Source organism: Loxodonta africana, chromosome 1 (assembly GCF_030014295.1).
Source record: "Loxodonta africana isolate mLoxAfr1 chromosome 1, mLoxAfr1.hap2, whole genome shotgun sequence".
Classification (NCBI taxonomy): domain Eukaryota; kingdom Metazoa; phylum Chordata; class Mammalia; order Proboscidea; family Elephantidae; genus Loxodonta; species Loxodonta africana.
Genome location: NC_087342.1, coordinates 104,774,250 through 104,798,129, shown reverse-complemented (window position 1 = coordinate 104,798,129; position 23,880 = coordinate 104,774,250). Strand labels below are relative to the sequence as shown.

Here is a 23,880-nt window from a genome sequence, read left to right as displayed (position 1 = left end):
GAGCACAGAGAGGGGAAGTAACTTACCCGACGTCACACAGCTTACAAGTGGCAAAGATAAACATTTGCACCACAGTAGCCTGGCTCCAGGGTCCAAGTTCTGTTCAGGCCATCCCACTCTTTCCTCCACCCACTACCTATAGGCCTTTTTCTCTCCTTTGCAGCACCAGCTGGCAGAACCACCTCCATCTTCCTTGCCTGCCTCTCTGAATCCCTGTCCGGCAGCCAGGGCCTGCCAGGTACCAGGGTCTTTTGCCTCTTTTGACGAGGCAATGGGTCACATACACACAGTTGTGCTTACAGTTTCAGCAGAGGGCTCACAGCTCCCCTGAAACCCACTCATAATGTACCTTTAAATTAGGTGCAATCCTTGGGCCTATGGCCCACATCCCAGGGGCAGCTCTGTGCTCCCGACTCAGGACACAAGACATGCAGCAGTCCCCACATCCTTTATCACCTGCTCCTGTGTTGAGGAGACCCCAAGCCAGCACCTTAATTCCTATCTGAGCATCCCACTCCTCTCCCTTCCCTTCCATGCCAGGCTTGGGGGCAGGGACTAAGAGGACAGAGCTCCATATGGGTGTGAATTCATATGCAGATACACGTCCCCACCCTGCCCCCAGCCCTGCCAAGTCAGGGTGTGTGGGAAGCTGGGCCAGCACCAAGCCCTGCCTGACACCGACAGATCAGGCCTCAGCCCCTCCCCATCCTCCCTTCCCACACTCTGATGGCACCTCCCAGGCCAGGCTGCCCTGGGGCAGGGGAGGCACCAGGTGGCGTCATCCCAAAAAGCCAGGTGACGGGCCCCAGCAAGGACCATGCTCTTTCTCAAGCTCTGTCTGGGCCTGGGCAGTCTTCTCAACATACCCTCACTATCAGTACCCCATGAACTGCTGAGGGATGGGGTGCAAGAGTAGGAGCGGGGCAATGACAGGTGCTTCTGCCCCCTTCCCTGGAGCCTCCTCACTCCATTTGAGGGGAAGTTGCTGAGGACTAAGAAATGCTTTCTCAGCATTCAGCAGCCAAAGGCAATTATGAAAAGGCCCTCAGGATCCCTTAGTGAGTGGGACGGACCTGGAACTGATCCTCAGGTAGCTGGCACCAGTCCGGGCTCTGCCCCTGAGTTGCAGTATGGCTGAGGGCCAGTTCTTTCCTCTCTCTAGGCCTCTGGCTTGTATCCCACAGTGGGGGCTACATTGGATGGTCCTCAAGCATTTCCCTCCACTGTGACCTTCTGTGTTAAAATGACTCCCTAATGGAGGGGCAGTAGTGATGCAAACAGTTAAGTGTTCCGTTGCACAGGCACCTCGGAAGAAAGGCCTGGTGATCTACTTCTGAAAAATCAGCCACTGAAAACCCTATGGAGCACAGTTCTACTCTGACACACATGCGGTTGTCATGAGTCGGAATCGACTCTATGGCAACTGGTAACTGGCAATAGAGGGGCAACGGGTATGACTAGCTCGTTGGGTGGTCCTCAGAGAAGGCAGGCCCCTGGTGACATGTGGATCACTTCTTGAGCTGAAAAGACCACTCTGCTTCCAAATCTGAAAAAGCTGGTGTTCCAGTCAACCCAGAGCCACCCCACCTTCCTGCTCAGGGAGTTCTAGAGCTGGATTAAACCAAAACTAAACCCATTGCCGTCGAGTCGATTCCAACTCCTAGTGACCCTACAGGACAGAGTAGAACTGCCCCATAGGGTTTCAAGGCTGTTAATATTTATGTAGCAGACTGCCACATCTTTCTCCCAAGGAGCAGCTGGTGGGCTCGAACCACTGACCTTCTGGTTAGCAGGTGAGTACTTAACCACTATGCCACCAGGCCTCCTTAGAGCTGGATTAGTATCACCAAATGTCAGAGCTGGGTAGGACCTCAGTGCTCATCAAGATGAGGAAACTGAGGCCCAGGGAGGGGAGAGCCCTTCCCAGGTCACACAGAAGCAGAGGCAGGACGCCATGCAGTCCTATCCACCGCACCATGGGCCTGGGCGGAGTTGGGGAGGTATCCTTTTCCCTCAGAACCATCTTCCTCTCCTATTCCCACCTCCAAGGGGAAGCCCACCCAGAGCTCAGGGGCAGAACCTGCACCCTGCCCCGTCCCCATAGTCGGATGGTGGGAAAATTGTTCTTCTCTCTGGGGCTCCCTCTCGGCCTCCCCTGTTCTGAATCAAGCCATCCCTAGGGTGATGCATATGTGGAATTAAAAATTAAATGCCAATGTGGCAAATATGGGGAAACTGGCTGGACAGGTCCCCAGGGCTGCCCCAGGCAGTGAGAGCTCCTTGGGTCACCCCACCCTCTGAGTCAGGCAGGCCTGGCTGTGCCAAGGGGAGGGGAGGGGGGAGGCCCCGCCTGCCCTGGACCTCTCCCTCACAGACGCAGCCCGAGTCAGCTCCACTTCTCTTTCCACCCCACTCATCGGCTGCAGGAGCTCATCTCCAAACTCTAGGCCCAGCTACTTTCCGGGTTCAGGTTTGAGCTCATTAGGGTGAGCCAGGTAGGGCAGTTATTATGGGCTTTTAACTGATTCATGTGACTGACATCGGCTGGAAGAGTTGTGGGGTAAGGGAGGCCCATGTGTTTGTTGGGTGGGGGTGTCAGAAGCCTGGCCCTATTGTTTACTGGCCTGCAGCAAGGGTACAAAATGAGCCTCCACTAGCACTGTGGTCCATCCTGTTCTCCACCCACCTGGCCCTTCCCTCTCAGTGAGGGCCTCAGCCTGAATGTCCAAAGCTCCATCTACATTCCCACCTCCACCCACAAACAGTGGCCCCTAGGACACCCCATGAGTTCAGGGATGTGCACTCCAGCTCGGGCTGCCCTCGGGAGGACTGGCCCAGGGAAGAGGCCCAGAAAGTAGGCTTGGGCTGCTTAAACAAGGAATTCTGGGGGCCTTACCTGGAGCAGGTAGAGAAAGGGGGTGGAGTGAGCTCCAAGTGGACATATCCCCTTGACCTCATAGACTACTGTAGAGAGGACTAGAGCAGGGCCCTTTATAGCACAGGGTCCAGGGCAGGGGCCTTGGTAGCTCAGGTCTAAGCGCAGTCTAGGATGGCCCGTAGGTCCAGAGGAAGATGGCCTCATTGTTGGAAATCCTTCTCTGACCCTAAGAGGGCATCTGCGCTATGGGAGAGGGTGGGGTGGATGGGGAAGCAATTGAACTCTTTTATAAAGTACTGCTGGCTTCCGGCCTCAGAGAAACTGCTCTGTGGGAACACACAAGCTGCCTTTGTAACGTCTAAGGCACATTGGCTCTCAGTCCTCCACCACTTGCCCCTGGCCAGCATCCCCTACTGTCACACTGCTCCCCAAGCCAGGAGGGGCTGCCCAGGCTAGGAAAACAGTTGGCAGGATCTCACCCAGCTGGGTGCAGTGGGTACCTGGAGGGGTTTCTTGTGGGCTTCACTCTGGGGGTAGTGTGGGGGTCCCATCCCCTAGCTCTCCTAGCCTAGTGATGCCCCTAACCATGCCAGGCTCAAACTCTGGCTCAGGGTCACCGCTCTCACCCCTGGAGCTGCAGACCCCACTTGTCCTTCTGGCTGTCCCACCCTGAGGGACCAGGCCTCAGAGGAGTCTGGGTGAGGAGGTTTGCATTCCACAATGTGCGCCTAAGCCTCAGAGCTGATCGGTGACCAAGGTCAACCGTTCATTGCCCATTGGCCCAGCCCCTGGTGCTGACCCACCCTTGGTGTTTGACTGGGCTTGGAGGAATCCCAGGCATGAGGATGTGTGAGGAGCGCTGAGCCTGGTGGGCAAGGGCAGCCTGTACAGAGGCCCGGCCTCAACCTGAGGCCAGTGGGACAGAGCTGGAGCCACCAGTAGGGTGAGCCCTGCCACCCTAAGTGGCACAGCAGGGGGTGAGCAGAGGGTTCTGAGCCCCAAAATGAAAGTGGGAATCTAGCTTTATCCTCTAATAGTGAGGGCTTTCCTCCCTCCATCTCTCTCTCCCTTCTTCCTTCTCTTCAACTATGAAAGGTTTGTGTGGTGGAAAGGGCAGTAGGGGATTTCTGGTGACCTGACCATAACCATGGGCAAGCACTGCATCTCCTGGGATCCAATCAGACAGACACACCTGGGACCAGCAGAGAAGAATCTCCAGAGTAGAGTATCCAAGGCCTCAGGCCACTGCTGACCCACTGAGCAGAGGCCCACTTGCCACCCAAGCTTTGGTTGGCACCTGAGAGGAAATGACCTTTCTCAGGCGCTAACTCTGCAGGTTCTCTTTGGGTGTACAGTGGCCTTTGGTGCCACAGCAAATCCGAGGGAGGTAGTATTATCCCCATTTTACAGATGAGAAAACTGAGCCTCAAGGCAGAGTAGGGGCATGCAGATTGATACCAACTCTACTTCAGAGGAGCACTGGTGGTGTAGTGGTTAAGAGCTCGGCTGCTAACCAAAAGATTGGCAGTTCAAATCCACTAGCCACTCCTTGGAGACCCTACGGGGCAGTTCCACTCTGCCCTATAGGGTCGTTACGGAATCGACTCAACGGCAACTGTTTTTTTAAAATATGTCAGGTACTGTTTTGATTGCTTTTGGATGATAGAGTTAAGGTTGCAAATCTGGTCTGCCTGACTCCAAAGTTCATTTTTTTTCTGCTCAATCACAATACATAATATATTTTTAAAATTATCGTGGTATTGGAGTCCCTGGGTGGTACAAATGGTTAACATGCTCTACTGCTAACTGAAAGGTTGGCAGTTCGAGTTTGCCCAGCGGTGCCTCATAAGAAAGGCCTGGTGATGTACTTTCATAAAATCAGCAATTGAAAACCCTATGGAACACAGTTCTACTCTGACATACATGGGGTCACCATGAGTTGGAATTGACCTGATGGCAACTGGTAGTGCTGTTATCATGGTATTGTTGGATTTTTTATCTTTTATTTTAAAGGAAAGTTCATTGTTAAGAACCCAAAAAAACAGAGGCAAGTATAAGGAAGAAAATAAATATTATTGGAATGGTGCCCCCTCCCAGTTATTCACTGCTGGGTAACTTTCAGTTTACTAGACTGCGACGGTTTCTAAAGGGCTAATTTGACAGAGCTGGGGAGTTGGCTTGTGCCCTCTGTGAGGTGTGCAAGGGGCCCCATGGCCTTAGCTTCCAGGTGGGCGTTGTCTGGGTGTGAAGGCAAGGAAACGCTGAGGCCCAGGTTCCTGTAGAGTTCCTGGCCCAAGAGGGCTGGGGCTGGACTCTGCCCCAGGCTGGAGTGTGGGCCTGTTTGCTTATGAAGGGAGTGGCGTGGGCGTGGCCCACTGACAGGGCACCCATGGGAGGTGTGCTCAGATGCTCATTTGCATGTTCTTTGTTTCACCGCCCACAGATTGGTCCGCCCCTCTCTTAATGTGAAATTGCCATCCTGTAAGGGCCTCACACCCCTCTCCCCTGAGTATTTTTGAGGCACATGCCAATCCCTGCAGGCACCCTAGGGCCGAGGTCTGTCATTTTCCCAGGGCAAGAGCATAGGGTGGGGCAAAGTAAAAAGTGGTGCACAGCCAGCTCCCCAGCCGAACTGCAGCCCCATGAGGGAGCCCCATGTCTGAGGCCAGCCATGACCTCAAGCCCTGCCTTGCCTGCTTGACCTCACCCTGTCGCTCTTGGAAAAGCAGCTTCGAAAACCCTCCCTCCAAGCTCTCCTCCTCTTTCTTCCACCTCTGGTCCCCTCCTTGCCCTCTCTGGAGGCAGAGAACTATCTGGAGACAATGACAGTAGTGTCATTAAGTGGTGGTCCAAGTGTCCAGGTGCCACCCACACCACATAGGTGAGCTGATCCTAGACAGGACACCTTATGGGCCTGGACTTGTGGAACACCATGGTCAAAATGGTCCTTAGAGAATATTTACAGAAGAGGCAGGAAACCAAAGCCCACAGAGAGAGAAGTGACTTTACTCTGAGTTAATTAGTGGTGGAGCTGGCACCAGAACACAGGTTTTCTGCCTCTGTGAACCTGTACTTTTTCTGTCACTCATTCAGTCATCCAGGAATTTGCTCATTCAACAAACATTTCTTAAATTGGCTAGTCTATGCCTGGCACGTACAGAGAAGCATGACGTCAGAGCTAGTTACCTACAATGGGCTCCAATTAGTGCTAGAGGGAAAGTGTGCCAGCAAATACTGTAGTGGGAAAGAGGGCAGGCTTGAGGTCTGAATGTTGGCCCTGCCACTGACTAAGCTGTGTGACCTTGGGCAATGTGCTTAGTGTCTCTGTGCCTCAGTTTCCTCATTTATAAAAACAATAACCTGCCTCTCTGAGAAGGAACTGGGTTTCCCCATGTGAAGTACTCAGAATGGTGCCTAGCACATACACATAAAAAAAAAAAAAAAAACCTTTGCCGTCAAGGCAATTCTGACTCATAGCAACCCTATAGGACAGAGTAAAACTGCCCCATAGGGTTTCCAAGGAGCAGCTGGTGGATTTGAACTGCTAACCTTTTGGTTAGCAGCCAAACTCTTAACCAATGCACCACCAGGGTTCTGCCTAGCACATAGCAGATACCTAATAAGTGAGCAATAATGGTTCAGTGGTAGAATTCTCACCTTCTATGTGGGAGACCCAGATTTGATTCCCAACCAGTGCATCTCATGTGCAGCCACCACCCATCTCTCAGCGAAGGCTTGTATGTTGCTATGATGCTGAACAGGTTTCAACAGGGCTTCCAGACTAAGATGGACTAGGAAGAAAGGCCTGGCAATCTACTTCTGAAAACTAGCCAGTGAAACCCTATGGATCACAATGGTCTGATTCCATGAAATATGTCACCAGCTAAGCTGATGCACTTGATGCCAGATGGCTCTGTCCCTGCGCTGAGCAAGAAGAGTGGTTTATCTTCCAAGTCTGTTTTTCTGGGGCTAACATCAAAATGAGTTGGTATCTGCCTTTCCTGAATGCACACCATAGTGGAAGAGACAGCTAAGTGAGCCATAGTAGCCTATATGGGCTGGGCTGTGCTGGGGCTTAGAGATGGGGTGGGGGACTATATTTAGTCCACGGAGCATTGGTGGTTTGCACTGGTGGTTTGATGGTAGAATTCTCACCTTCCTTCCATGTGAGAGACCTAGGTTTAATTCCTGGCCAACGCCCCTCATGCATAGCCACCACCCATCTGTCAGTGGAAGCTTGTGTGTTGCTGTGATGCTGAAGAGGTTTCAGTGGAGCTTCCAGACTAAGAAAAACTAGGAAGAAAAGCCTGGGTATCTACTTCCAAAAATCAGCCAATAAAAACTCTATAGTAAACCAGAGGCTCTGTCAGCCTGAGACCAGAAGAACTAGATGGTGCCCGGCTACCACCAATGACCGCTTTGACAGAGATTACAACACAGAGTCCCTGACAGAGCAGGAAGAAAGTGTGGTGCACAACTCAAATTCACATAAAAAGATCAGACTTCATGGTCTGACTGAGACTAGAGGAATGCCGGAAGGCACGGCCCCCAGACTCTGTTAACCCAGAACTAAAACCATTCCCAAAGTCAACTCTTCAGATGAAGATTAGACTGGACTACAAAACATAAAATAATACTCGTGAAGAGTGTGCTTCTTAGTTCAAGTAGATAGCGGAGACTAAATGGACAGCTCCTGTCTGGAGACAGGATACCAAACCAAAACCAAACCTAGTGCCTTCAAGTCGATTCCGACTCATAGCGACCCTATAGGACAGGGTAGAACTGCCCCATAGGGTTTCCAAGGAGTGCCTGGCGAATTTGAACTGCCGACCCTTTGGTTAGCAGCCATAGCACTTAACCACTATGCCACCAGGGTTTCTGGAGGCAGGATAAGAAGGCAGAAAGGAACAGGAGTTGGTTGAGTGCAAACAGGCAGCCCAGGGTAGAAAGGAGGGGTATGCTGTCACATTACAGGAACTGCAACTAGGGTCACATAACAATGTGTGTATAAATTTTTGTATGAGAAATTCACTTGAGTTGTAAGCTTTCACCTAAAGCACAATTAAAAAAAAAAAAGTAATAGAAAAAAAAAAAACAACTCTACGGATTACAACAATCCAATCTGCAGCCAATCGTGCGGATGGTTTTGTCCCATTGTGTTCAGGGTCACTACAAGTCAGAAGCCAACTTGACAGAAGCTAACAAGAATAGCATGTTCAGTTCAGTATCGGAGCTCCTGAGATGAGGCTGGACTTTGGGACCTGTCCCACGGGTCAGACAGTGGTGTGTTACAACATCTCAAGCACAGGGGGGAGGTGGTGGATGTGCCCTGAGACTCCCTTACTTGGGGGGTGGGGCAGAGGGCTAAAAAGCCTGAGCTTTCCCTGATCTCCTGTTATGAGGCCTTCCATCCGTCCTGTGGTCTTGGGAGTAGAATGTGTTTTCAGAGTACTTGAAGATCAAAGGGTGGGGTGGGCAGTACTACCTCGGCCATAAAGGCCATCTTCCTTCCCCATGCATAATTATACTTAACCACTCAGGGGGACCCAGAAGGTGATTCTAGGATTACAGAGAATTAAGGGTTGATTGTTCACATTTTTCCCACTCTTGTCAGGGAGAGGACTGGAAGACCTAATCCTCCAAGTAATATGGGTTTCCTCATTTGATCCTCATAATAGCCCTGCAAAGTAGGAAGTGTTGTTCCTGTTTTATTAATGAAGGAGATGGGTCTCAGCGACATGGTGAAAAGACAAATTGGAAGACCTAGATTTGCATCCTGGTTTTGTTAAGGGATTTGAGATAACATAGGTGGAGTGCTTAGTATGGTGCCTGAACACTTATACAGTAGGTGCATAAGTGAGAGTTTAACATCATGCCTCCCACCCTGCATCTACACTGCTCATCCAGGGTCGCATCACGGGTAATATTCAGAGCATGAACTGGAACCCAAGACGTTTCATGCTAAGCTCCCAAATCTTTCTACCTTCCGAGTATGTTCAAGAGCAGGGGTGATGGTGTTCAACAAGGTGGCTGTAATTAATGTCACTGCCCTGGACACTTAAAAATGGTTAAAATGGCACCTTTTATGTTATACATATTTTACCACAATTAAAAAAAAAAAAAGAATTGGGGGTGATCAGAGATCTCAGCCCTGGCTTTCAAAGGCGTGGCTACCATCTCATTGAAATCAGAGTATGCATACGTGATGGAGGTTGTGAGATAGTGATTTGTGCGCGTGCATGGGTGTGTGTGTGCACCCTGCATATCAGACTGTCTTGGGAGACACATCTCTGATTGGACGGCCCCTGCCCTTGTCTTGGCTCCAAAATCACTGGGTGTGAGAGATGTTAAGAACAGGTGTATATCAGCTGTGTGAATCAAATCGAGGCAGAAAAAAAAGATAAAAGTTGGCTTGAGGCTATTCCAACTTCAAAATTCTTTAAGAAGAAGATGAGTTGTTTGCTCCCCCAAGGGACTAATGAATGATTCTGAGATCTTCCTTGGTAACCCAGCATCTTGTAGTTCCCTAAATCAGGATGTTTCTGTAACATTGACCTTGAATTTTCTCTTCTTGCACATTAAGCCGTTAAGCTCAGAGGGTTAATGCCATCAGTGAATAACAACTAGACTTACTATGTGTCCAGCTTTGAGGGACACACTTAAGACATGGTCCCCAGGCTCCCAGGAGCTCACAGATCTCATTGGAGGAACTAGGGGAGCATGTAGTAACAACTAAAAAAAAATTGCCTCCAAGTCGATTCCGACTCATGGCGAACCCACGTGTGTGAGAGCAGAACTGTGCACCATAGGGTTTTCAATGGTTGTGATCTTTGGAAGTAGATCACAGGCCTTTCTTCCAAGGTGCTTCCATTTGCACCATCCAGGGACTCAGAGTAGCAAGAGTCCCGCTTTGTGGGGCTTGACTATGGGTTGCTCTTAGCAGCATCAGGTCAGTGTGAATCAACAGACAAGGGGCGGCTCCTTGGTAATAACAACCACAGTCACGTTTATGGGGCTTTTACTACATGTCAGGAGCTAAGTGCTTTTTTGTGTACCCCATCATTTAATCCTCACAACATCCCTATAGATGGAGTCTATTTTTATCACCATTTCACAGATGGGGAAATTGAAACACACAGAGCTTAAGTAACTTGCTCAGTCATACAGCTAGTAGGTGGTAAAGCTAGGATTCAAATCCAGGCAGTCTGGCTCCAAAGCCAATGCTATTAGCCCCTATCCCTATACCACCCCTCCGGAGGGTCTCAGCTAATCCTTGAAGGATAAGAGATTGTAAAAAATATCAAGGAAGTTGTTGATGGTTCAGTGGTAGAATTCTTGCTTTCCATGCGGGGGGCCCAGGTTCACATCCCAGCTGATGTACCTCATGTACAACCACCATCCGTTAGTGGAGGCTTGAGTGTTGCTGTGATGCTGAACAGGCTGGCTTTGGAGGGGATTCCAGACTAAGACAGACTAGGAAGAAAGGCCTGGTGATCTACTTCTGAAAATCAACCGGTGAAAACCCTGTGGGTCACAATGGTCAGATCTGCAGCTGATCATGGGGACGGTGCAGAACTGGGCAGCATTCTGTTCCATTGTGCATGGAGTCACCAGGAGTCAGGGGCTAATTCCATAGCAGCCAACAGCAACAACAACAAAATGGTGGGAGAACCACAGACCTGGGTTTGGTAATACTCATTGTGGGACTTTAGGCAACGTTTCAAACTTTTCTAAGCCTCAGTTTCCACATCTGCTAAATGGGGATAGCATCTTCTTCCCATGGTGGGGTGACTAAGGTCCCGTGTTTAGAGCACAGTACAGGAGTATTGTCATCACAAACAGAAGGGGGAGACGGGCACAGCCTGACCAACACCCAGCATCAGGGATGAACATGGACTACACAAGGGGTGGGAGGGTGGTGGGAGGGGGTGCAGGATGGGTGTGATGACAGAGTGGGAAATAAAAGTAGGATGGAAAGCAGGAGGCAGGTCACTAAGGATCTTCAAAAACCAAAAAAACCAGAACCTGTTGCCGTCGAGTCGATTCCGACTCATAGCGACCCTATAGAGAAAAAAAAAAAGTTTTTTTTTTTTCTTTATAGAAGCTATCATAAAATGCTCCACAGCTCTTCAGAAGGGCAGGTGTGTGGACTCTGTTGACATATGAAAATGTATTTTTGGAAAAAAAATAATAGAATGCAAAACAATATGTATTAAGCTGACAGCTGTGTAAACACATCGTGATCTGTTAAAGCTTAGGGATCAGAAGGGCCTCTGGAGTGCTGCAGATATCCCAGCTCACCCCTTTTTATTTATTTTTCTCTAACGATGTCTGGGTGCCTAACGAAAAATAAGAGTCAATGGGAGGCCAGGCCAAGGGGGTTGGCTTTTAACCTGTGGACATCATCCAAGAGTCACTGCTGATTTGTGTGTGTGTGCGCTTATTTTTTCCTTTTTTAATTGAGATATAATTTACATACCATGAAGTTTAAAAGAACCAGTTGCCACTGAGTCGATTCTGACTCAAGGCGACCCCAAGCCTGTCTGAGTACGACTGTGATCCATAGGGTTTTTACTGGCCGATTTTCAGAAGTCGAATGCCAAACTTTTCTTCCGAGGCACCTCTGGTTGGACCCTTTTAAAATTATCCTTTAGTAAGGAAGTTTTTGCTCAGGGGGCACTGAGTTTATGTTAATGGTGGTGGAATGATTTGGAAAGGATAGTGAGAAAGGTCTGGTCGCACAACTTGAAGAATGTAAGGAATGTTACTGAATTGTATCTGGAGAAACAGTTGAGATGGCAGACGTTTTGTTATGTATATTTTTACCACAATAATATTTTTTTATTAAAAAAAATTAGATTTTTAAAATTCTCCTGTTTATATTTTAGAATACTCATGAGGGTATGTCACTATCACCTGTCACTACAGACTCTCAAGCAGTAAGGTGGCCTCACAGAGAGGCAGTTTAAGAACAATCAGTCTGTCTTTCCTTGTTCCCTGATCTCTCTCTGGTCCCTTTCAGAATTCTCAGGAGAACCATGGGCTGGCTGTGCCCACCCCCGCTGTCCCACAAGACTTTGTAGACAAAGATGTGACAGGTAAGAGGACCCTGGGCTTGGGGCTTGCCCATCTTTCCCTCTTTCTTCCTTGGGCCCTGAAAGCAAAGCCAAACATCTGACCTACTTCCCCAGCTGGAGATATACCTGGAGTCCTCACTCACAGCCACGCTTGTGGCCTTCAGGCCTCTCAGCTACTGGCTGTAGTGGGTGGAAGCAGTGGGGCTGGGAGTTGAGAGCCAGGGTTGGCTAAGGCCTGTGTCTGGTGTGGGAAGGATGGTGAGTGGACAAGGGCCAGAGCAGGAACAAGAGTGGCCCAAGCCAGTAGAAAGCACTCTGCAGGCAGACAGACCTGACTTTGAATCCCAGCTCCCTACGCGCCCACCCCCCACCCCCATCTGTTAGCTTTGCTGCCTTGGGCCTGTCACCTAACTCCTTGTACCTCTCTACTATCAAATGAACACTGGAACAATTCCAGTTCTTGTGGAGCAAATGACGTACTGGATGGACATAAGTCACTTCATGTCACACCTCTGTTCAGAAACCACCAAGACTTCCCATACCACTCAAAGAAAAGCCACAGTCCTTGCAAGGATGCCAGAATCTGGCTTCATGTCCTGCTTTCTTCCCTGCCTCACTCTCCTCCAGCCACACCTGACTCCTTGTTGCTCCTGAAATCTCCCAGGCACGTTTCCACCTCGGGGTCTTTGCACTGCAGTTATCTCTGACTAGAATGCTCTTCCCTTCGACATCTGTACCACTCACCCCCTCACTTCTTCTGTCTTTGCTCAACCGTCATCTTCTCAGTGAGGTCTTCTCCTACTGCCTCATTTAAATTGCCACCCAGCACCCCTTCCCTGCTTTTTTTCCATATTGTTGTTGTTAGGTGCTCTCAAGTTGATTTTCGATTCCTAGTGACCCCATGTGACAGACCAGAACTGCCCCATAGGGTTTTCTTGGCTGTAATCTTTAGAGGAGCAGATTGCCAGGTCATTCTCCCACAGAGCTGCTAACCAACCCCAAAACCCAATGCCGTCAAGTCGATTCCGACTCATAGCGACCCTATAGGACAGAGCAGAAGGATTCAAAGCACCAATCTTTCAGTTAGTAGCTGAGTGTCTAACTGTTGCATCACCAGGGCTTCTTTGCACTTACCATCTAACGTGGTAATAACTGACTAATGTATTATGTTCATTGTCTCTGTCTTCTGTTAAACACAGGCTTCAGAAAGGCAGATACTTTTGTCTGATTTTTGGTTGGTTGGTTGGTTGGTTTTTAACGGCTGTATCCCAGCCCCTAACTCAGTGCCAGATACTTGGGTGCTCAGTGAAGTCTAGCTTCCACCTTCCCCACTCCAACAGGACGTACAGGCCTCTCAGTCTGTTTTTTGTTTGAATGTCAGGCAGCTTCTAGGAGCAGTGGGGAGCTGTCCATACCCCCAGCTCTGTGCTAGGAACTGAGACGGGAGATGCAGGATGGTGCCCCTAAGAGGGAAGTCCCAGACTCTGGGACGGGGGCTGGGGACTCAGTCCAAAGAAACAGAGGGGTTCAAGCTGCTGGAGGCAAGGGTGCGCAGCACCTCTTTAGCGCCCAGGTCGTTTAGATCATCTTCCTTCTGCACACCTCATTCCATCCTGCAGTCCAAAATCTGCTCCCGAAGTTCTCTGTGAGGAGGGAAAGCTGTGTCCTTGGTAGATTTGGGGTCCTTAGAAAGTAAGAGGCCAAAAAAGCTCTTTGTACAAATTGCTCCCTCCTACAGTTGTTTTACCCAACGTTCCTCACTGAGGAGGTCCCCAGGTCCCTGTCCCTGATTTGTGATTTCCTCTCTCTCTCCCGAGGAGCCCTGGTAGTGCAGTGGTTAAAACACTTGACTGCCAACCTCAAGGTCGGCGGTTCTGAACCACCAGTGGCTCCTCAGGAGAAAGATGTGGCAGTCTGCTTCTGTAGAGATTTACAGCCTTGGAAACCCTATGGGGGTCACTATGAGTCAGAATCAACTTGACGGCAGTGGGTTTTTTGGGAGCTCTCTTCTACGTTCCCTGACTGTCTTATACAGTTGAAAAGTTAAGGACAGGTGGTAGTAGACAAAGTACTTACTGTTTATTAAGTGCCTACTATGGGCCTGGTAAGGAGCCCAGGTGGTACAATGGTGAAGCGCTCAGCTGCTAACCAAAAGGTTGCCGATTTGAACCCACCCAGCGGCTCTGCAGGAGAAAGACTTGGCGATCTGCTTCCATAAAGATTACGGCCAAGAAAATCTTATGGGGCAGTTCTGCTCTGTCACATGAGGCTGATATGACTCGGAATCAACTCGAGGGCACCCAACAACCACATGGGCCTGGCACTATGACAAGCCCTTTATATATACATGAATCCTCTTATTTAATCCTCCCAACAGCTTTATGAAGCACTAATATTATACCCATCTTATAGATGATGAAACTGAGCTTCAGCAAGTTTAATTAGTGTGTCCAAGGTCACACATCTGGTAAATGGTAGAGCTGGGATTTGAACCCTGGCCTTTCTGGCTTTGTACCAGTCAAGGTCTTGGCAGGAAACAGATGGCACATGCACACAAGGGGGATAACCAGAGAGAGTTATACTAGAGTGTGAGCAGAGTTAAGGGAGCCAAAGTGGACAATGATGCCCCAGGGACTGGCAACAGTGAGGAGCTGCTACTCTCCCTGAGCTGTGGCTGTAGCTGTGGGAGAGGGGCCACCCCACAGGAACTGTGGTCTATAGTAGAAAAATGTGGCTGCTGCCAACCTGGAGATACTGGGAGGAAGCAGGGAATAGATACCAGGGCCTCATCCTCCCACTCCCTTACCCTGCCCTTGGATCTCCTTGTCTCCCATTGGCTGAGCTCACCTGTAGCCTGAGGGTAAGGGAGCCCAGCCCCGAGCAGGGCAGAGAATGGGGAGAGTGCCTCTGGAGGGGCAAATGGAGAATATTTGATTCAGGCTCCAAAGGCTGTGCCAGGGACAGGCAGAGTCCCCTCCCCAGAGGAAAGAGAGTCACCCCAGGACAGCTTAGGAGACTGGAGACACTGTCACCCCTCACTCGGTGTTCAGGTATTCTCTTGGGTGCCCTCTGACCCTGCCCTGGGTAAGGCCCTTCCTCATCTTTGCCTCTCCCTTCTTTCAGGTACCAGCTCTCTCGTCAATGGTAACCTCCGATTGTACAGCTCTGTGGGGGACCTAAGGCCTGGGCACTATGGCCTGGACTTACTCATCCCCCCGCCTCCCCCAGGCCCAGCCCCGAGGCCACCCCCAGACACCCTGCAGCCTCGAGGGGACTCACCACCCCCACCTCCACCTTCCACAACTCCCCCACCACCTCCCCTGCTGCTGGAACCCCCGCCCCCACCCCCACCCAGCATGGCCCCCCCTCCACCCCCAGTACTGGAAACCCTATCCCCTCCATCCACTCATTCCTCCCCATCTACACCCACCCCTCCTGATTTCATTCCTCCTGCCCCACCCTCAGGCTTTTTAGCCCCCCCACCTCCTCCTTTGCCAGCCCCAACACCCCCAGCTCCAGTGTCTCCTCACACACCACAGGGGCCTCACCTCTTTCCCCCTGGGGGGATCATCAAGTGGAAATCAGAGGTAGCACTGAATGGCAGGCAGCCAGCAGCTCCCAGAACCAGCCCCCCCAGGAGCCCTGCTGAGACTAAGGGGAGCTCCCTGGGACCCAAGCTGGAGCCCCACCTCACCTTTCCCCGTTCACTCAAGGTGCCTCCCCCAACCCCAGTCAGGACTTCATCCATCCCAATTCAGGAAGCACAAGGGGCTTCCCCAGAGGCAGAGGGGGCCACCAAGAAGGCCCCCAGCCGACTCCCACTGCCTTCTAGCTTCCACATCCGCCCTGCATTCCAAGCCTACCCCAACAGGAAGCCTGAGCCAGACAGTCCAGGGGAGCTCAGAGCAGCAGCACCAACCAGCCCAAGGCTGGGGGAGGCCCAGGCCCAGACAAATGAACATGCTGAGACTCCACCCCCAGCCCCTCCCCTGCCCCCGCCTCCACCCCCACTCCCGCCCCCAGCACCCCCCCTTCCCCCAGCTGCCCCTCCTTTGCCTTCTGCTGAGAAGGCATCCCCCCCACTGATTGGGTTTGCAAAAAGCTCCAAATCTAGCTCTTCTGCTCCCAAACCCAAACCGCCCAGCCCAGAGGACACAGCCTGTTCAGCGCCCGTGGACTGGCGGGATCCCAGCCAGATGGAAAAGCTGCGGAACGAGCTGGCAGCCTATCTTTGTGGCTCCAGGAGACAGGACGGATCCCTCAGTCACAAGCCAGGCCCAACAGTGGCCACTCAGGGCAAAGAGGGCAAGAAGGGCCCCAGCCTGCTGGAGAAGGAGGCTCCCCCAAGCTTGCCAGAGAAGGAGTTCCCCCCAAGTGTTCCTGAGAAAAGTCCCCACAGCAGCAGCCTACCAGAGAAGGAAGTCACCACCAACGTGACCCTCCCCGCTGTAGACTACAGCCCCCAAGACTCCCTAACTCCTAGTGTCCGGCGGATCCGGGATGAGCTGGAGGCCCGGCTTTCCTCATCTGCAGAGAAGGAAGCCAAGCCCAGCTTAAGGTCCTTGCCACCCAAGCCCCTGCTAGCAAGGAGCAGAATCTTTGAAAATGGGGCTGGTAATGGGAAATTCTCCAAGCCTATGGCCAAAAATGTGCCACCTGTATCCACCACACCTCTGCCAAGCAGGCCACTCCAGCTCAAGCCCACATCTGGGCCAGCCACGCCACCCAAGCCCACATCTGGGCCAGCCACGCCACCCGAGGCCACCCCCGGGCCAGCCACGCCACCCGAGGCCGCCCCCGGGCCAGCCACGCCACCCGAGGCCGCCCCCGGGCCAGCCACGCCACCCGAGGCCGCCCCCGGGCCAGCCATGCCACCCGAGGTCGCCCCCGGGCCAGCCACGCCACCCGAGGCGACCCCTGGGTCAGCCACGCCACCTAAGGCCACATCTGGACCTGCCATCCCATCCATAGCCACAACTCTCTCTGCCACATCATCCCAGCTGATGGCAGAAAAGTACCCAGTCCCTGCTGGGCATGGGGAGAAGTCAGTGGAATCTCAAGAACTTGCAGTGCCCTCCCAGCTACTGGCAAAGGGGCCTCCCTCAGAGGCCAGTAAACTGTCTACACAGGGAGTCCCCTCGCCTCCAGCCCTCCCACCAAAGACAGCCTCTGTCCAAGAAGAGGCGCTGTATCTCTACAAGCCCCACAGCAGCCAGAATAGCCCCAGCCGAGAGGTTGCTGTGGTGATGCCCACCCTGGCCAGAGGAGAGGTTGCAGGGTCAGGGGAGTCTGTGGAGGTGAAGGAGCCCCAGGGGCTGCTAGCCAAGACCCCTGTCTCAGCCCCATCTGCTGACAAATTCTTCAGGCACCCAGTGACTGGGCAGGTGGTGGAGCAGGGCTCCCCGATGGCCCTGCTCCTTGCAGCCCGGCAGAGGGCGCAGAAAGGAAGGCCTGGAGGGGCTGCCCTATGTCGGTCCTCGCTGCCAGTAAGTCTCGGAGACCACAGCAGTCCATCCGAGGCAGGCTCTGATAGCGTCTTATACAGTGAGGGCCGGCCCTACTCCTTCACTGTGGTTCCCAAGCTGCCGAAGGAAACCAAAAAGGACCTCCAGCTGGCGTCGTCAACCCAGCCCACGGTACCCAGTCAGTGGAAGCCCCGGCCCTGCAGAGACCCAGAGGGCACAGAGCCAGGCCGCTGGCACAACTGGACAAAGGCAGAGGAGCCCCAGGCCCCGGTGGCCTGGGAAAGATCAGCTCCCTCCAACCTCCCGCAGGGCTGCCCGCTGCCCGAGTCCTTCTCCTCCCCATTTTCTCCTTCCTGCAAGAGGGAGGAGGAGTTCAGCTTTGAGGTCATCCCACCACCGCCAGAGTTCAGCAATGACCCTGACTCCCCGGCCCGAAGGCTCCAGTATCCGGGCCACCAGGGCTCCCCGCCCCGGAACAACTTCTCGGACTTGAGGCAGCCCCTGGACGCGGGACCCGCAGCCTCTGCGGCTCGTGGCTTCTCGTGCTTTCCCACAGGTGCGCGCGCCGGCAGTGGCCTCTCGCTCATCAAGAAGCGCCTGTACATCGGGGAGCCCCAGCGCAGCCCCGGGCTGCCCCGCGGCGGTACTGGCCGCAGCCTGAGCTCACCCAACTGCTTCGGGCCCCAGCCGGGAGGGCCTTTCGGAGCGTCTGGAGGCCCCGAGATGCGACGCGTCAACTCGGCGGGCCGAGCGTCCCCCGGCGGCCTGCAGGCGCGGAGAGTACCCCTGGAGAGCTCGCGGGGCGCGCCCTACGCTGGCGGCGGCCGGGGAGCCGGAGAGGCCAAGTACAAAGCGCCCAGCGGCGACTACGGCTTCGCGCATGCTGCCGGCAGGTGAGTTGGGACGGTGGCGGGGAGAGTGATGCAGGGAACCCCCTCGGAACGCAGAGGAGCTGACCAGGTCAAGGCCACCAGTCCCGGGATATTGGTTGTGTGGGTGGCCCAAACAGTTTGCTTGTGCTCGACTGCTAACCTAAAGGTTGGCGGTTCAGAATTTCGACCTCCCAAATAAACAAATACAGTAAGTAACTGTATAAAGAAAATCTGGCGATCAGCTTCCATAAAGATTACTGCCAAGAAAGCCATATGGAGCAATTCTACTCTGTAACACATGGGGTCGCCTTGAATCTGAAAACTTAGAATGAACTCCACGGCTTCCCGTTCGTTGTTTTTTAATTTTGGCTTTCATGACAGAGAGAAGGGGAGAGGGGCCTACTTCGCCTGGAGAGGGCGTTGTTGGCGTTTCCCTTACCTGCTTCCTTGTCTCCCTCAGTCTCTTTGCCTATCCTCCTTCTCTCCCCACCAGCTCCCCGTCTTCTCTGTCCTCTCTCCACCCCCCGGAGTCCCAGGGCTTCAGGTTAAGGGGGAAGAGGGAGGCTGATGGATCCAGGTCCAGGCTAGAAGTGAAGAGTTCTCAGTGGAAGGACACTGGGCATGTGTTTGTGATCAGCAGCGCCTAGAAGGGGAAGGGGAGCCCCGTGTCTTCTGAACAAATATTGTGGCCTTGGGGTCTCACCCTGGTCAGCCCAGGCTTGTGGGGGCAGATTCAACAGTGCTGAACCACATCTTTCCTGCCCTGGAGATGGGAAGGGTGATGATTAACCAGCTGCAGATATTAACCTCACCTCTCTCCTGCTCCCTGCCTCCAGGTCGCCCCACAGCAAGCCCCACTATGGCAACCCCGTGAACACGTTCACCGTGAGGCCTGGCACCCACCATCCCATCTCCTTTGCCTACTCAGGGGCCTATCGGAAAGCCATGTCCTGAGACTGGGGTTGTCAAAGCACTACTCCAAGGGGTTGGTCTGGGCACTTGTTTTTGTGGGGGGCGGGAGTGACACAGATGAGTCTTTGTTCCCTGAACACAGGTAGAGGGACAAAAGGAGAGACAGCGGCCCAGGGAAGACCAACAGTGGTATGACTATCGACTATTTGCAGCTGGGGTAGGAGGGAAAATGGAGGTGAGGAGGAGCCTGTACGGGCCTGGAGCCTGAATTTCTGCTATCTGGCACTGTCTGCTTTAGCAAGACTTATTTAAAACAGTTTTACAAAGCATGGCCTCCCAAGCAAGGTTCTGAAAGCAAGGGATGAGGTGCTAAACTCTGAATTGGAACCCAACAGGATGGTGGTGATGCAGGTTGGGGTGCAAGGAGCTACAGGTTGATCTCTTTGGCTTCAACAAGTCCGCCAGTTGCCCTTTAAGAGGTGATACCTGCGGTTCCTAGCATAGAAGGCACGTGGGACCAGGAATGTGCAGGGCATGTGGAGAAGGGACTAGAACAGAAGTGCTTTGCATTGGCCATGGGCAGGCATGGGGGAACTGACGGTTCATATTGCCCTGGGCCTGGCCCTAGCTACAGGGAGGCTTAGAGGAGTCTTGGCAAGTGTGGGATAAGAGGCAGATACTTCAGTGCTGGACCACATCTTTTCCTTTTGGGCCCTGGGGGAGATGGGAAGGGTGACGATTAACCAGCTGCAGATATTAACCTCACCTCTCTCCTGCTCCCCACCTCTAGGTCTCCCCACAGCACCCCCTACTACTTTTCTACTCAGACCCATGTGGCTATGACTTTGGGGGTTGGACCAGAAGAGCCAGGGGTTGATACCAGAGGCCTTACATGGCCAGGTCCTATATGGCACTAGGAGGAGACCCCATCCCCAACCACCCTTCACCACCAGGTCACCAATATTATTGATGCCAGAAGGCCATGAAGAGTGGGAATAGGGGCCTGTGAGGAGTTGGCTGCTCATGGGGGTGTGTTTTGGAAAGTCAGGAGTGGCAGGACTGGACCAATAGTTCAAAGCAGGGAAGGCCTATCAGTAGGGTGGCCGTTTCATCCTTTGCCTGGGCACCCCAGGTCCATGCCTGGTTACCAGTGACTTAGACCCTCTTCCATCTTAAAAAATGCCCTGGTTTGGATGATACATGGTCATCAAACATATCAGGAAACAATATTCCTTGTCTTCCCTGTCTTCAGGTCCTGGAGGGTTGAATTCCTGGGACCAGGCCAAGCCAGGCTCCCTCACTGAGGAGGAAGGGCAGGGGAGTGATCCACCTCAAAAAGCAGGCTGGTAGGAGGCAGCCAGGAGGCTGTTCCCTTTGGGGGACAAGATGTTGGATCCTTAGGATTTGTGGTAACTGGGACAGCAGGTGAACAGCTTTAGGGAAAGAGAGTGCTGAGGCCAGCCACCCTGATGTGTCAGAATCAGGTCACCCGTGTTCAAGAAGCAAACCCCACCTCAGCGCCAGCACTCTCTCTATGGATGTGTACATAATTTCCCTGTACGATGTTTTATAAAAAAAAAAAATCCCTAATTTATCTGCTGTGTTAAGGCTTGAGGGGTGGGGTGTGGACTCCCAGCTGTACATTTCTCTGGGGGTAGGCAGGGAAGGGCTGGGTCTCACTTGGCTTGGGAAGTAATCAGGCCAGTTTGGACTGGCCTCCAGCTCTGCAGCTGTGGATGGATGACTGGGAGATGTCGGGGTGTGATGCCACCTTGAGGTTGGGAAGCTCAGCTGAGGAGGGCTGAGCCAAGGGTGGAGTTTGAACTGGTGAGGCATTTTTGCCGGGCCAGACTTTTTCTTCTGACCTTGAGGTTTTCTGGGTCTTCGAATCCCTGAAGGGGGAGGAGCAGAACTGAAGTCATGTTTAAAAAAAAAGTCTTTAAGCAAGTCTCTGGCTGTCTGAACCTCAGTTTCTTCTTCTGTAAAACGGGCGTGATAATAATACCTACCTCATAAGGCTGTTGTGAAGATTAAAGACAGTCATTCGTTTACTAACTGTGAGTGCCTACTAGATACCAGGCACTGCATGCTCCCACACTGACATGACCCTTGCCCTTGCCAAGACTACGGTCTAATAGGTAGAGAGAGAATAAAAAGAGAACATACAGAACCATCACATTGTGACAAAAAGAGAATAATGGAGTGGGGGAGACGAGTGGATTTACTCTAGCAGGATGGTCAGGGAAGGCCTCTTGAGGTGGTGACATTTATCCCACACATGCCCCACACTCAGTAATTGCTCAATAAAAAGTATCTTTGGGTGATGACTGCCTTACATTCATGGCCCTCCTCTGAACCTTTGACGTGGTATCTTCTCTGAACCTCCTACCTCACCTACCTGTTCGACGGAGCTGTTCTTGCAACACACACACACAACTTTTGCCAGAAGAAGAAACTGAGAACCAGAGATGTCATCTCGAGACAATGGAGAGAGAGAACTGTTTCCTCCTCTGAATCCTTTGTGGGGGGTTGTTGGGGAAGGGCGACTGGGAGGATGACTCATTTATTTGGCAACGTGTGCTTCCAGGAAGGGCCTCCCAGGCCTCTCCCATCTCTGGGGCTCCCTTGTTCTCCTGTCTCTTACTGTCTTCCCACCCTTCACCATGATGCCCTCATCCTGTAACTCAGAAAAGACAGGCCCCGGCACCCAGTAGGGCTTAGGAGGTCTGGTTTCTTCTCCCTGTTGTCTCCTCACCCTTCACCTCACCTGACAGGCAGTAGAGAGCAGTGAAGTGAACTAAGGGGTGGACAACCAGGGATACATGTCCTGGCTCTATCTCTGACCAGCTACAAAGTGGGGAGTGGGGTGGACTTGTGCTGTGGGTGTTAAACTTTGTTGAGCCTCAGACCTCTTAGAGAAGCTGCAGAGAGCTGGATCCTCACCCCCAGAAAGATGCTACATGTGCATTTTTACACAGTATTGCAGGCAATCCACAGATCCCCCAAATTTGGGCTCCATGGACTTCGAGTTGAGAACTCTTGGATGTGACAGTGGTCACCTTAACTACCAACTTATTTATCTCTCATTTACTCACAAAATATGATATGTTGGGAAAGTAACACTCCTAATTCCATTTTGTAGAGGAGGAAATTAAGGCTCTAAGAAGAAAAGTGAGTTGCTCAGTAGAGCCTACGTGACTCCAAAACCCGTGTTCTACACACTTTGTCACAGCTGCCTCCTTTCTCACCCATTCATCCTGCTACACCCCCAATTTATATCTTTCCATCAAAGTAGAGGTGGGGGAGGAGCTGAGGAGGGCAAAGCTACTCTGGATGGGCAGGAGTGGAGCAGCTTAACCACACCTTGGTTTCTGAAGCGTCCCCATGTCCCAGTGACCAGAACCCCACCTCTCTTGTGTGGCCCTGGGCAACAGCTGGGGCAGGTTCCAGGGAACACTGTGCTATATAATCCTGGGGTCTGGCGTCAGCAATGTGTGAAAAGGCCCGTCCTCCAAACCTTTTCTGGATTAGCCCAGCTTCTGGGCCCAGGCTTGTTTAAGGAAGACAGGCTTCCTCATTTCCTGTGAGCCTTGGGCTCGCTTCTGGGGGAAACAATAGATAGAAGCAACTTTGGAACTCAGAGGTGTGAGGGAGAGGTCACTACACTGCTGAGCTACCACACGGGCCTGCCCCTGCCTGCTGGCCCCATCTGCCCACCCCCAGAGGCCTGTGACAGCTTTCATCTCTGCCATCAAAGGTGATGCCGGTACCCCATCATTAGGCAGCTCTCTGAGATGGGTGGCTACTGATACCAGGCAGAGAGCCTGAGCTGTCCCCCTCTACAGCCCCAGGGATGGCCAGCTGCAGAGGACCTGCTGTTGGGGCCTCTGGGGGTGTCTTTGGCCAGGAAGGTAAGAGAAGGTGCACTTCTGGGAGTGCAGGGAAACCAAAGTAATACATTCTTCACACTCCTCATTTACACGGGCTTGGAGAGCCCTGTACGTAGCCCGGAGGAGCCACTCCCACCTCACCCTCCCCACCCCCCCTTGAGAATCCTCTGAGCTGCTATGGAAGGACACCGTCTGATCTGTCCTCTGTCTTCCACGCTGACTCCCTTCCTCCACCAGGGGTCCTGGGCTCCCTCTTAGGTTCTCAGACTTCCTTCTCTGCAGTTACTTCAGAAGGCTAAGGGAGTGTCACTCCCCTTCTCACCTGCACCTGAGGTCCACATGTCTAACTCTGAAAGTGCCTCCTGGACATTTCCACGGGGATGCCTGGCCATCCACTCCAATTCAGCCTCTACAAAAGGAATTATGTTTTTCTAACTTCCTTCTCACACAATTGTGAGACCAGAGCAGCCAGCAATGGCTCCATTATCCCCACATACTCATCCCTCTCTCACTACTTCTGTCTGCTCTGCTTCTTCAAAGTCCGACTCACTCTTCAAGGTCCAGCTTAACCCAGAGCTCCTGCAGGAAGGCCTCCCAACCCTACACTGCTCAGAGCCCTCTCCTGCCACGTCTCTGCACCCTCTTCCCCTGAGTCCTGCTTCCTCATCCTTAGCCCTCACTGCAGACACTCCCCCAGTCCACGTCAGCTCCCACAGCCCCCTGGCCCCGTCCTCACACTGACATCACTTGCTCCACGTGTAATCTCCACAATGCAAGGGCTTCCTG

At 52.5% G+C, this 23,880-nt stretch overlaps 2 protein-coding genes across 2 annotated transcripts in view; one reads left to right on the top strand and one right to left on the bottom strand.

The window, feature by feature from the left end:
• C1H6orf132 (chromosome 1 C6orf132 homolog) overlaps window positions 1–23,224 on the top strand; it is a 41,634-nt gene extending 18,410 nt beyond the window's left edge. The window contains exons 3-6 of the mRNA XM_064285965.1: window positions 11,901–11,976; window positions 15,079–16,775; window positions 16,866–18,313; window positions 19,129–23,224. Of these exons, the coding sequence (XP_064142035.1) occupies window positions 11,901–11,976; window positions 15,079–16,775; window positions 16,866–18,313; window positions 19,129–19,246 (3,339 nt within the window). The 3' untranslated portion in view covers window positions 19,247–23,224. The remainder of the gene's footprint in view (window positions 1–11,900; window positions 11,977–15,078; window positions 16,776–16,865; window positions 18,314–19,128) is intronic.
• Window positions 1–23,880, bottom strand: part of CIMIP3 (ciliary microtubule inner protein 3) — a 76,194-nt gene that overhangs the window by 40,553 nt on the left and 11,761 nt on the right. The gene's annotated exons all lie outside the window — the stretch shown is intronic.